The sequence below is a fragment of the Nannobrachium achirus genome, assembly GCF_963921795.1.
Source record: "Nannobrachium achirus genome assembly, chromosome: 7".
Lineage (NCBI taxonomy): Eukaryota > Metazoa > Chordata > Actinopteri > Myctophiformes > Myctophidae > Nannobrachium > Nannobrachium achirus.
Genome location: NC_137816.1, coordinates 67778435 through 67793081, shown reverse-complemented (window position 1 = coordinate 67793081; position 14647 = coordinate 67778435). Strand labels below are relative to the sequence as shown.

The window sequence follows — 14647 nt, the reverse complement described above, 5'->3', positions numbered from 1 at the left end:
TTAGTGAATACATTTTCTCCATTGACTTGAATGGGAAAATGCAACAATAAAACTTTTCCCAAATATGGATATGTCTGACATCATAGATGTCTGACATCATAGACCACATGAGACTGACCTGTATCCACGAGTTTCCTACGCCCCATAGTGCATTGCGCAAACGTCTGCATCGATCTTCCGCCGCCGATTTACAAGCTCACAACGGGTTGCATCTGCGACGCGACGTGAGCTTGTATGTCTGCTGTTAAACCCGGAAGTTTGGTCCTGATAGTCTCCAGTAAACTCCCGCGGAAACTTGTGGATAGGCTATGTCCATATATGGGCATTCCAAGATATTGGGGTTTAATATTGATGATATGGCTCTCCATATATGGGTATAAAAAGACAAGCACTGACGTGGAGATCTCCATATATGGCCAAGCATTCATTTATTTGTAAATTAATTTTCCCCATTGACTTGAATGGGGAAAAGTCTTGCGTCACGGAAACTACAGTTACAATTTCCCAGAATTGCATCTTTCTAGTTGGGCCTCGTATCGGCTCTTAAATGGTATCTGTTGGATTGATCCAAGTGCTTTTATCCAAAGCACATTTACATAGATTGTGCATTACATTCACCCATTCACACACGCATTCACACAACGATGGCAGAGGAAACCATGCAAGACATCAACCTGCTTGTCAGGAGCAACTCGTTTTTATACAGTTTAAACATTTATCAGACACTCTCATCCAGAATGACTCACAAAGTGTAAGATCAGACTAAATGGAATGAATCATAGTCAAAAAACTACAGTAGCTACATGATCACATGAATAGAGCAGTGAATTCATGACGTGACTCACTCATCCCTCGGTTCCACGGAAGTAATTTCCATATGGAGAATAACATTGAGTCATCTTAAAATCGTCCAAAAATAAACAAACGGTCTTTGCGATATTGTCAGCCGAGGTGGCTCTGTATGGTTTATGATAGTCAGTCACTCATATTTGATACAGTCTGTTTCTGGTGAAAATGTAACTAATTCGGCGACAGTAACATTAGCTTTTTCTCACCATCAGTTGATTCTTCATATCCATATGAGTCAAACCGCTGAAGAGGAACACACACCGGACGCGGAGGCGGCGCGGAGGCGGCGCGTCAAAACATACAGCATTATTTTCAATGAACTAACCCACACTGGCGGCGTCAGACTTGCGCAGCCGCGGGTCTGCCACCTCGCTTGCCGCGCCGATACGCTGCTGTTCTATTTTTCCAGCGTTGCCGCGCGGTGAACATGTTCTCCCATGGTTCTCCCCACCGGGGGAAATGGATGTGCTGTGTGGCAGCGCGCCGCATCCAGTTGGGGTTACAGCGGGGCACTTCACCTGCGTCGATACCGCAACGCGACGCTGCGCAGCCGCCCGCGTCCAGTGTGTGCTCCCCTTGAGATCATTTGTTTATAATTGGAACACAGTTCTTATAGGACGCGATATGAAAAAAAAAGTCTATGGGGATTCAGAATGGGGGTAAGAAAACCGCAAACCAGGTATCATGGCTAAATTACGTCAAACTTCACTGCTCTGTAGAGTGGGTGGCGCACCCTCCGCAAGTCAGAGTCCGTTGGTTGATTGATTATAATTACATCTAACGATGCTTCTCCTCCATTCACGTTTGGTGAATGTAGCCTTGGCCAGGAACATTTGATGTCTTCTGGCGGTAACCATCGATCATCAGGTGTTTCGACCTGTGAACCCTCCGCTACACCCTCCTGATGGCCGGGTCGGCAGTGGTGGCCAAATCACTGCCCATCTCCTCCTCCTGGCCAAGGCTAAACTCCCCTCTCCTGCTCTATTAGTTTTTTTTCCCAACAAGAGGCTTCTCTGGGGAGGTATTGGGTGGGTCCCTCCTGAGGTCTTGAGGTGACACAGGTGCGTAGAGTTCTCCAGTACTGTGGGGTTATTCCTGCCTGGAGTTCTCCTTCGTCTCACCAACTCACCAACCAAGTTGTGCGCTGCACCTGTGACCCCTCTTCTCCACACTTGGTCCTGGCTTGATGTATTTTTACCTTTTGTGTTCCTGCAGATGTTCTCGCAGTGACACTTTACTTCCAATTTCTCCCCAGCTGATGTTGTTTAGGTGAGCCATCTCGTTAGCTGTAATTAGTTAAGGGCTGAGTCTCACATACTCCCCCCCTCTCGGGAGACTCTGAGGGTATCTGTATAAATGTTCATTCATCTGTATAAAGGTTCATTACAACAGCACACACTTCTTGGTCTTCTTTTTCTTGACGGCTCGCACGGCCCACACGGCCCGCACGGCCTCGGGAAACACCTCCCCGAGGCCCCGCTGCGTCAGGGAGGAGCACTCCATGTACTTGACCGCGCCTATCTTCTTGGCCACGGTGTTGCCCTCCTGGTAGCTGGTGGGCACCAGGCTCCATTCCATCATCCTCTTCACGGTCTCTGCGTCGTCCTGCAGGTCCATCTTGATGCCCACCAGCAGGATTGGCACGCTGGGGCAGTGGTAGGACACCTCCGGGTGCCACTTGTCCTGGACGTTGGCGAGGGACTCTGGGCTGGTGATGGAGAAGCAGATGATGATGACATCAGCCATGGGGTAGGAGAGCGGGCGCAAGCGGTCGTAGTCTTCCTGGCCCGCCGTGTCCCACAGGCAGAGGGTGACCGTGTGGCCGTCCACGCTTATCTGGGCACTGTAGTTGTCGAACACGGTGGGAATCCACTCGACTAGGAAGGTCTTGGTGGTATAGGAGAGGATAAGGGAGGTCTTACCCACCGCACCATCGCCCACCAACACACACTTTATGGTCTGCATCCTGCCTTCAACCACTATGGGCTGCAGCACCTAGGAAAACAACAAGAACAATGAGTAAAATTGACCTGTTCACTATAGAAAGAACAATAAGGAATTTAGTACAATATGCCTGTTTATACAAAGAACAATGGGTGAATACTTCCCACAGATTACACACACCCAAAGTGAATTTGAAAACATGACCAACAACAGAAAAAACTCCATTCCTAATGGGAGGGATACAACAATGTGCGAATACAGCAGCAAGATTTGCGAACTGTTTTGATAACAGAAGGCTAGAGAATGGAAGACAACCACCCTGAGGACTACAAACCATTGAGTGACCTGAGTTATTCTAAAATAGCAACAAAAAATTGCTACTAGCTACTTTTACGCAACAACACTTCCTCAAACTATTAGCCTACCATTACCAAGAATATCTGTCATGCTTGTAAAGGGGGATTTTTTTAAATATCTGGCCTGTTTATTTTAACCTTATAGTCCTTGTTTTGTCTCTCTATTTCAAGTCCTCTTACATTTCCTGAAAACTACAATATAGCTTGTACAAAACAATAATTTCACCCACGTCTTCAAACCTGTGATGTGCCAATAGTTGATTCAGATAGAAATACAACGTCAAAGTTAATTCAAATAACCATCGTTTCCACATTTCCAAATGACAGGTCTCCTCTTAAACACGATAACATGTTAGACAATCTTTCACACACAACTTTGGTTAACAAACCTAAAAGCTTTTGTTTCTGTTCAGAAGATGAGAGCTAACTACCACTATTTAGCTGATAGACTTGCATAGATTATGATTTAAAATAGGCCTGTGCCAAGATACTTTGCTTCTTGATCGACAAATGATCGAAACATATAGATGGATTCCATGGGTGTTTTAGTTAATGATAGTCACAAGTCACCAGGAAATGGTGCTAACATCAAGATAAAGAACTAGGCGCAGTTTGGTGGTTAACAAGCTAACTAAGTTAGCAAACAAGTTGAAAGTTACTTTGCAAACACAATTTCAGTCATTTCTGTTCTTGTACATAGGCTACAACCAACTCGCAGTTCAGCTGATTAATTGCATATTACATAATTCTGAATACGTAGTTTGCTCTAACAAGCAGACTTTTGAAGCTCTTTATAACTTACCGCCACTTAGCTTTGGCGCTAAGTGACAACCAACTAAATCATGTCTTACAGAGGATCGCCCGATGGTCAATAACACTAAACAGAATGGGTGCATGTATGGTATTGTGACGCCTCAAAGGCCCTAAAACAAGGCTCCAAACAGCCCAAAACAAACTAATTAGGGTCCTGCTTAAAGGACAACTCCGCCCTAAATCACTTCTAGGCTCATTTTCCTACTTATATTGATCCACAATGACTGTCCATGGGGTCAATTAGGCAGAAATGGCCCTGTTGTCCTGTTTCCCCAGCAGAACCCAGCAGCTCTCATAGCATAGAGTGGAGCCTATAAGCCCATCACTTTTTCATAATTTGTTGCAGGGGTTATTCATGATTCTGAATCCATTGCAAGTATTTGTTTTGCACAAAAAAAACGTTTTGTGATTTGTGTAAAACAAATGCTTGAAATGGATTCAGAATCATGAATAGCCCCTAGTTAGACCCCTCACATGCATCTTATGTGGTGGCTGTGATGGGACAGCCAAGGCATTGACGTGTTTGTAATGACAACTATTTCACAATAATGAAAAATAAAACCACTTTTGACCTCAACAAATAGTGCAAAAGCGATTGGCTTATAGGCTCCACTCTAAGGTACGAGGGCTGCTGGGTTCTGCTGGGGAAACTGGACAACAGGAGCATTTCTGCCTAATAGACTCCATGGACAGTCATTTGGGAATTAATCCCAAATCATTCCATGTTAAACAAATAACAAGGGTTTCTAACTATTTAATTAATAACACTTTTTTAAAACGTAATTTTGGCTTACCTTTTTACGATTTTGTTCTTTAAAGGACAACTTTGTTTTTTTACAACAAGGGTTCATATTTTAGATTGTAATTAGAGAAAAGAAAAAGTGAGTTTTAAAATGTTTTCATTTGCTTCGTTCTATTGTTTTATCGCGTTTACCGTGCTAAAATGTGGGGCATGCATACACATGGGGGCATGCGTACAAGTGGCTAAATTTCCAGCAGTTTCTTTATTGCTATTTACAGTAACACTTCTAGCCCCCATAAGTCACATCCAACCATGAAAGGTTGCGTTGTATCTTGGGAATGGGCTTATTCTGTGTAAAATGACATATTATGTAGCCCCTTGTACGCATGCCCCCAACCACTGAAATAAGAATCTCTAAAACAATAGAAAGAAGTAAATGAAATAGTTTTAACACTCATCTTTTATATTCTTTAATTATGATCTAAAATATGAACCCTTGTTGTAAAAAACTAAAGTTGTCCTTTAAGCCAGAACTCAGAGATGGATCCCAGTGTTGGGTAGGGTTCTCTGAAGGAAATAAACAGGGAAAGAGAAAGAAAGAGAGAGAGAGAGAGAGAGAGAGAGAGAGAGAGAGAGAGCGTTATTAATTAATTAATTCACATTTAATCACCTTTTCTTTTAAATACATTTAAAAAAAATCCTGTAACATTCTCCAACTCTACAATATCTATCGTGTAAAAGGGGAAAACACAGAAAGATATTCCATTAATCTTACCTTATCGAGGAATTCACTTCAGCAAAGCCACCTCCTGCGTCTTGTGTGACTCAGGACGTTGAATGTAGATGTTTTTATATCCTATCCACCTGGCTGTTTCCGCGAGAGTTTACTGTAGCATTATATGTAGGACACTTCCGGAGAACAGCAGAAATACAAGCTCGCGTCGCGTCGCAGATGCAACCGTTGTGAGCTTGTAGATCACACTCGGCTCTGGCGCCGGAAGCTGCCACACACCTTCTGCGCAATGCACGATGGGACGTTGGAAAGTTGTGGATACATCCACACTGCAGTGTCATCAGTGAATGTTGTTGTTTTATAGCCTATACATCCACACTGCAGTGTCATCAGCGCATCATAGCTGGGGGTGGAGTCAAGCGTGATTATCTGAGACCACGGTTGTCTGATTTAATCACCTGGTAAGAGACACACTATTACATGTTCTATTGACATGATCAATTAAACTAAAAACAAAAGCCATTCATTCATCAATGATGTTGAACACGTTTTATTGAATTCCAAGGCTATAGGTGTATTGTTTATCATGCTGGTTGTTTACACAGCACAGATAAACCCTAGCCTAACCACGTTTCAAATCTACATAAAGGACATTTTAAAACATATTATGGCAATGAATACGGGGCTAAAGCTAGCCTCGCGTAGCAGGCTTACTCATCTGCGAAGAGAAAAGCCTGGTCAAGATGGGAGGCAGAAACAGTTCTAGGAGGTGGGGCAGCATTTTCCCGGAAGTTGTATTTTTTCACAGTGCGTTTTCCCTGCAAACATATTCTCCGCTGGGAAAAAACAACGGAAACGGTATTAAAACTACTATTCTCGACGACGTCGTGTTCTAATACATTATTGATGACGTAATGGCTGTTGGTTTTTTTTGCGACCAAAGGTCGCAGTTTAGTATGAGGTTTTGACTTCCGGCTGCCAAGGTGAGAGGACTTGAGTGAAGTTTGGACGCTCTAAACAACTATGACTGATAAACCGGGCCGCATCACCACACGGCAAGGAGGATGAAAGGAAAGAACCCGAAACAAACAATGACATGAACTCCGTCATGGCAGAATTCAAGGCGCGCCGGGAGGTGCTTAAAACACTCAAAATCTCAGAGTGCATCGCGCAAAGCTCAGATCCATGAGGTGCATTCCTCGCTTGAAAAACTGCTGGATTGTAAAGTGAAACGTCTTGAGCATCTTAACGCGGAAAACCGCAATGAGCTGAGATGGATTCAAAAGTTAAGATAATGCAGCAAAACCTTGACCTTGATATTGGCCATGTCTCGGCTAGAATGGGTACATTTACACCAAAATAGAAGAAGCAAAATGCCCTGTTAACAAGTTCCAATCAGACGTGTCCATCACAATTGTGGGCCTCCCGTTTAGCGAGGGGGAAATCCCTCGGGAGAGAGCCAGTGCTTTACTATCCGAGGGGCTACAACGTGATCCGGTGCCCGGAATCGTCAACGCTGGGCCGAACAACGCTGAGAGGACGAGGGCCAGTCAAGGTGAAGTTCTGAACCGTGCAGGACAAGGTAGCGGTGCTGCTCCGTAAGAAGAACCTGAGGGACAACGAGCTGTTTAGCCGGGTTTACATTCACAGAGAGGTTGATTAAAGTGTTAGTTCAGCTATTTTTGACATAAAGCTGTGTGAAATACTTGCCTTTAAAATAGTGGTTACAAATGTATTAATTCATTACCAGAGTCCCGTGGTCAGAGTTCTGGTCAGTTTTAGATGAATATAACCCTCTAAGGCCCACGGTTGTAATATTACAACGTTTGTATTTTATCCAAAAAAAGGTTTAAATCATTTTATTTTAGCTCCCCCTACCACCTAAACACCACCATTGGATTCTATTGTTTAGTATTACAATGCCATTGGCCACAATATTTGCATATAAATACCCCCCACAGGGGCTGACATTCACACCCGCCACACCCGCTGAAATTCCAGAGTTTTGACGAACAACATCTCACTTTTTCATGGAAGCTATACCTCACAAAAACATAAGTAAAATGCCTGTACTATTTTTTTTGGTGATCATTAGAATGTCTAGAACATGTACATTATGTTATTATTGTGAAAAATATCCCCCATATGTAAATTAGAGCATGATTTATGATTTTTGATTTATGGCTATAAAATCTTACAAAAACATTTCTTTGAAAAAAACATTAAATTTTCCTCTTAACACTTATGTTGCAATGATTTTTTCCAGCCAATGTCCCGCGTTGCCATGGTTACCATAGACTTCCATGTAATTGTGCAAGTGTGTAAAAAGTGCACGCCCATGCCTAGATGATGCACCACGTGTGTAGATGCTGTTCACAGCTTTCAAACAAAAAAATCCACTTGGAAATCCGTGCAGGCATTCATGATTTATCAGCCATTATGTTTTCTTCAGATGTAAACAAACATGGCTGCCATGTTTGAAAGAATGGGTTGGTATGGGGGTTAAACATGCAATTTCGCGATCGCGATCATGCCTAATACATTTCTGGAGGTCCAAAAAATATTTTTGAAAAAAAGAAATTTGAAAAAAGATTTTTTTTTTTTTTTCAAAAACGGCCCAAACTCGGGAAACTCGGGGTTGGCACAGCACTAGTACCAATACAAACTCGGGAAACTCGGGGTTGGCACCATATGTGTTAATAGGACTCCCACAACACCATCTGTTTTTTTTCAATTTTTTATTTCAAGTATTTCTTAATGCGGGCCTTAGAGGGATAAAGTAGTTCCGGTGATTTGGCAGGGGCTCATGGCCCAATCATTAAAAATAGATGAATCCACAAAACTAGTGTCATTTGTATTGTTGGCCTATTTCTACGAAATAGACCAACTTTCGTTCAACTTTGACCCCTCTGTCACATGGTACTATTTCTTTTTGTCCAGTATCACTACGCCGCTGTAACGTATTTCCCCAAAACAAGGTGCTTTGCACTTTGCAGTCAGCTGATCAGAACGAAACCTCGCTCTATATGGTAGAAATAGGCCAACAATACAAATGACACTAGTTTTGTGGATTAATCTATTTTCAATGATTGGGCCACGCCAAATGGCCCCCACCCCATTGGAACTACTTAATATTCATTAGAAACTGACCAGAACTCTGACCACGGGACTCTGGTAATCAATTAATACATTTGTAGCCACTATTTTAATGTCAAGTATTTCACACAGCTTTATGTAAAAAATAGCTGAACTAACACTTTAACTTGAACTTCAGAACCCTTCTCAATGAACTCCCGTCTGGAAAGGGTTTTTTTCCTGACCGCTAACGGAAGACTGGTGAAATGTGACCAGCAGCAGGGCCAGAACACTGCCAACGTGGACGACAGTGGACACGCAAGACGAGGGTCCAGCAGTGGGGATGGGGAATGAGAAGTAACTGCCCAACCACCAAACAGTGGCACTGACACTTTTAAAACACGGAACGCTGATAATCTCACATTAGTCCATTGGAATATAAACGGGTGGACGGTGTGGAACAGTGAACTTAGGAAACTAATATTATTTGATCATAACCCTGATATTATTTCACTGAATGAAACACATCTAAAACGAAATGAAGTTATTGAGTTACAGGGTCATTCTTGGTTTGGTCAAAATCGACCCATGTGTAGGCTATCAAAGCAGTTAAAGGATCGGGGATGTTGTCGTTTTCTTTTTTTCTATTTTTTTTTTTTTTTTTTTTTTTGAAAAGAATACACCATTTGATCATTATGACATTAAAATAAAGGATAAATCAGTGGAAGGAATACTTGCACTGCAATTTAAGGATCGATTTTCTGGCTACTGTTTTGTTACTTTCACCTGCTATTTACCTCCAGACGGATCAACTAGATCAACTGATTCTCATTCTTTCTATGGGTCTTTAATGGCTCAGGTGTTGACACTGTCTGATATAGATGCTATCTGTTTGTGTGGGGACTTAAATGATCTTATTGGTAACCTTGATGACTTTATTCACTGCTTTGCCACAAGTTTCCCAAGTTATTACAGTACCCCCATACTGCCATGGCCCGAGTTTCCCGAGTTTTCCTGTTTTAAAAAAAATGCCTAAAATGTATTAGGCATGATCGCAATCGCGAAATTGCATGTTTAGCCCCATAACAAACACATAGATTTCAAAATGATTCCAGCCATGTGTTACAGCTCACTAAGAGGGTTAGCTGGCTGGCGTAATGGGCCCGCAGTGACCGAAATGTTCAAATACTTTATTTTTAACCACTTTTAACCCTGCCATGCCTATTTTCCCTGTGGCTATAGGTGAAAATATCCCCCAAAAAAATATTCAAAATGACGCGTTGCACAGCAAAGCTTTTGTGCGACACTCTTGTATGGAAAAGTAGAGTAGGGCATTCATTTGCGAAAAAAAACAAACAAACATAAAAAGTGGAAATACGAGGCCAGACAGCAACGTTATCCATCGTGTATATAGTAGCTTCGTAGAACGGTTTGTGACCTGTTTACTTACAAGAGAAGTCATGTTTGTTTACATTTGAAGACTTTGAAGGCTTCTATCTCATGAATGCCTGAACGGATTTCCAAGCGGACTTTTTTGTTTGAAAGCTGTGGAAAAAGTACTACACATATGGTGCACGAGCCGTGCACTAAAAATGTATCTGTGCTAGAAATTTAGGAACTTGGCAGTGAGGAACTTGGGGGCCATGAATGAGTTTTAATGAAGTGGATAATATTCCTAACAGGCTTAATTTAGACAGGACCATTAATAGTTATGGTGCCGTTATCTAGCCAGTCTAAAACCATGAAACAACGCCCCCTAGGTTATCTGAGCGCCATGGTAACAGCCACTCTGACTTACGGCGGCTTTGCGACTGTGATACAATCACATTAGCTTTGTTGACATTCACACAGTAGTGAGGCTATGGGGGGATGGGCTGAGGCGATATTTTGTTATTTTAACATGTTTAAATAGAGGGATTAGCGTGTAGCCCATGAGCTGCCGTTGTGAGATGGAATTCTGTTTTCCGGTTTGGCCGAAAATCACAGAAATGCTTTTGGACATAAAACCAAGAACTCGACCACTTGTAACCATCTGTGATGAGACATCTAACAGGTAGGAAATGCATTATACCTCTCCTTTAATGTGCAAATCTTGTGCAAATCAATTGTTTTTCAATGGCTTCAGGGGTACTCTTGTTCTGAAGAGATCGGCCAACGTAAGTCTTATTGTTGCAAGGTTATTGTTGTTGACAGAACATATGAGGCACTAACAGCTCTGCAGAGGACAGAACTAAAGTAAACCAACCATCATGTCTGTGCACCTCAACAGGTTGCTCCAGATGTCCAACCAGCACATGAAGATCCTGAGCAGGGGCGTCAATTGGGTATGGCAGGGGTATGCAGCTGCCTAGCTCTGGTCCATAACGTTTGTGGAGTTCTCCCTAACGCTGTTCCTCTACCTCCATATTCCTTGGCAAAAACGGGAAAACACAGCCGTCTGGTCCGAAAATAACAAAAACTGTTTCGCCCCTCACCAAACCAAAGGTATCAGTGGACAGTTGAAAGCTTACTCTACTTAGTGGACGCGGTCTGATCCCCCCACTACACGATTAAAATACATTTCTAGGGTAAAATGAAAAATATTCCACCAGATGGAGACTCCATTTCTTCTATTTTTTTTTCACTATTTGTCGTCGCCATCACGGCGCCAACTCACCACTGCCGCGCAGGTCAGAGTACCAAAATGCACCGCATTAGAGCATTAGTCTCATTCGGTGTTATTCAGCTCTACGACGTTGGAAGCGCTGTTTCGTAAAAACAGTCTTCAACTAGGAAAAGTGTCTCCGTCAGGTGGAATATTTTTCATTTTACCCTAGAAATGTTATTAAATTATTTTCGGACCAGATGGCGGGGTTTTCCGGTTTTGCCAAGGAATACGGAGGTAGAGGAACATAGTGTTAGGGAGAACTCCACTAACGCTATGGACCAGAGCTAGCAGCTGCCATACCCTGGGTCCAGGGGGGAAAATAAAAGTTACTTTTATCTGTGCTGGTTATCATGTTGTTAAATTACAGTAAAATAACTACAAATGCAAAATTTTACAAAATGGTCACTTTAACAAGGTAGCCTATTATAATTATATTCTCCACACTTGTATTCTCCCCATCTTGACAGAATGGTATATTCCCAGGTTCCGCAGGTCAGCTGCACAGGTGCAATGGATTATTGTTCATTTTGGCACGTTTACTAACATGCCAAGTTTAGCAGCACTTGAACAACCATTCCAGGCTGCCATATCCAGCCCAAGAAACCGTGGAAACGGGGGGAAAAAATTTAATGTACTTCTCAAAATAAATGTATCATGCCTGTTGCTAAGGTATGGCAACATGACTGGTGTCGCGTGCAAGACACCAGTCATGTTGCCATACCTTAGCTTTTTCGGAACTGACACTACTGTTCCTGAGTTCTTCTGACCGAGTTTGATCTTAAAACAAGGACTTTGTAACAAACAATCACAAGACGTTAAGGCGCACTACAGACAGTTGCGAGAGCTATCGTGTCCGTATCGTCTGAGAATGAGGGCGGGAAGTGGAAGTCCAATTCATTGTCAACGAAGGTCACGTGGTATTTTGTCATTGCCGTGTCTCTTGGCCAAAAGACAGCCTTCGGTTGAGCAAGAGACAAGGCAACGCCATGAAACCACGTGACTTAGATAGAAAATACATTGGACTACCCCCTCCCCCCTCATTCTCAGACGATACGGAGAAGTTGTCTCACACGTATGTGTGATTCCTGCCGGAAAATAAACAACAACAGCCTAACAAGACTATAGAAGTACACATGGACTGTGCTTATTTACCCACTGGGTTCTGCAGGTGTGTTTCAGCCACAGGCTGTGTCTGTGGGTTCAGTGGGATGAACTGGACATTGGTTATATAACCAGGACAGGTGTTGTCTTGTTGTACTGTACTGTACTGTACTGTACTGTACTGTACTCCTTAAAAGTGTGTTTTTTCATTAAAAGGATGAGAGGAAATGCTGTGTGAAATAATTATGATTAGATGGAAGTCTGTGTCTGCTGACAAAAAAAAAGAAATACAGTTTTTCACTAAAACTAAAATTAAGTTGTCTTGGACTAAGAGGAAGATTAAAATGCTCGACTTTTAGTTAAAACCTAGACTAAAACCTAGGATAAAACAGGATGAGGCTGACTAAATGTGATAAAAACTAACAAGGGGTGATTGAAACTGGACTGAAGACTGAGACAAAAAAAAGCAGATACAATTAACACTAATTCATGAATGCTTGTGTTTAAAACTGTACTGTCCTGTACTTGTCCTATAACTGCTAAAAGTTTCAATCAATTCAATCAATCAATCAATCAATGATGTGCAGACTTAACTTTATAAGCTAAATTAATTATGACCGTGGACTTAAAGCTATACTGTGTAAGTTGCTAAACTAGTGGTCAGTAGCGGTATTGCTTTTTTCGGCCGTTTTTCGCCTGGAGTCGTCGCGGACCACCGCCGCGGACCACCGGAGCGGCGCCGCAAACCACCGCGACCGATACGAATCCGTGGAGGCTAGTGGAGGGGTAGAACTAATTTTCTGGCCAGGATTTGGGGGATTAAGAGGTTAAGAATCCTTCACCATGGTAAACACTGTAGCCGAGGGAAGCTACTTCTTGAAGACATGGCAGATACGCTGTGGATTGGCCGGTAGTGTATCATGTGTGTATGATCCGCGATGTGATTGGCCAACGTATCACAACGTATACAGATGACGCAGATGGCGTAATTTTTCCGCGAAATCCGGTCCCCGGCCAGGATCATAGAAAACATATAAAGAGAAGGCTTTAGAAGCTGAAAATAACGGAGTGGGTGTTCTAAAACTTTAGCGATTTAACAGTTAGGACAATTTTAAGATTTGTTTTATAAAAAAAGTTACATGGTATAACTTTAAAATCTTTGTTTTAATTGATGGCCTTCCTGCCCTGGCACTTGGCCTAAGTGCCCAAAAAACATTTGAAAACATAAAAGGTCAAATGGCCTTGACCCTAAAATTATGAAAATCCAGCCCTGGTCGTATATATTATTATGTTTATTTGTTATTTGCTCAACTAAAGTCTGTTGACAATCTCTCCCAGCCCCCGTTGCTAAAATTGAAAGAAAACAAAAAATATATATAATATTAAAATAATAAAGACAGAACCAAAACAAAGACTTTAGTGCGTTCTTTCATATTGGGACAGCAATATTATTCGTTTTCAAAGCAATAGCATAGGATTGTTAGGGTAATCTTCGCTGCTGATTTGTCAGGAACCTTGAATTTATACATCACCAGACAAATACAGTCGAGGAGCGAAGAAAGAACAACGAAGAAATACATATTAAAGGGGAATTTCACCCCTGGAAGAAAATGCATTCACTCAATGTTAATATTATTTGTAATAAACAGCAGGAAATGTTGGAATGTGCGCCCTAGTGCCTGAACAATAATGAAGACTGCTGACTTACTACAATGACCATAATGCTTTGGTGCACTGCCCTACATTCTGGTTTGAAAATAAATATAGTTTTTTGGGGGGAGGTGCAAAGTTCCACTTGGAAAATGTTTTGATTATTGTTTAAACCAGACAATTTTTATGTCAAGGAACCCCCAAATGAATGGGTATTTTCCCACAGATCCCCATCTGCAATTATCATTTATGCCAGGGACCACCTGTACCCGATGTGTTGTTAATATGTTTCAAAGATATTCCACATTTTCCTCTTTTCCCCCCCTCAAGATTGTTTTGAAAATCTGTGTGAAGAAGAATATATGTTTACATTTTTTCAAGTCTACCTTTGGATGACTAAAACAGTCTCCCCCCCCCCCCCCAGGAGCTGAATGAAGAGTCCAGGGACGCGCTGGGCCCCTGATTCAGCCCGGGAAAAAGAGTTGGAGAGGCCCTCATTGCGCGCTAGCGCTGCTGCTACTCAAAGATTTGCCATTTCAGATCATGACAAGTGACAAGCCAGTGGGCCAATTACATGAGTTATATTTCGTCGTTGTCGGGTGGAAACCTTGTATGTCCAAAACCGTTTGTTTTGTATTTATCATTTTAAAAATGTTTTAAACTAGTGAAAACAGCCAATCTACAAGCACACAACGCCTCGCACCGCGAGGCGTTGTGTGCTTGTAGATCTGCTGTCT

General features: G+C 42.2%; 1 protein-coding gene across 1 annotated transcript; it reads right to left on the bottom strand.

Moving 5' to 3' along the window:
• Positions 1–2232: 2232 nt before the first annotated feature.
• Positions 2233–2817, bottom strand: LOC308288435 (ras-related C3 botulinum toxin substrate 1-like; the record flags this gene model as incomplete). The annotated part of the gene is made up of 1 exon (XM_080729869.1): positions 2233–2817. The coding sequence occupies exon 1, from the start codon at positions 2812–2814 to the stop codon at positions 2233–2235; it is 582 nt and encodes a 193-aa protein (XP_080585995.1). The 5' UTR covers positions 2815–2817.
• Between the last annotated feature and the right edge of the window lie 11830 nt (positions 2818–14647).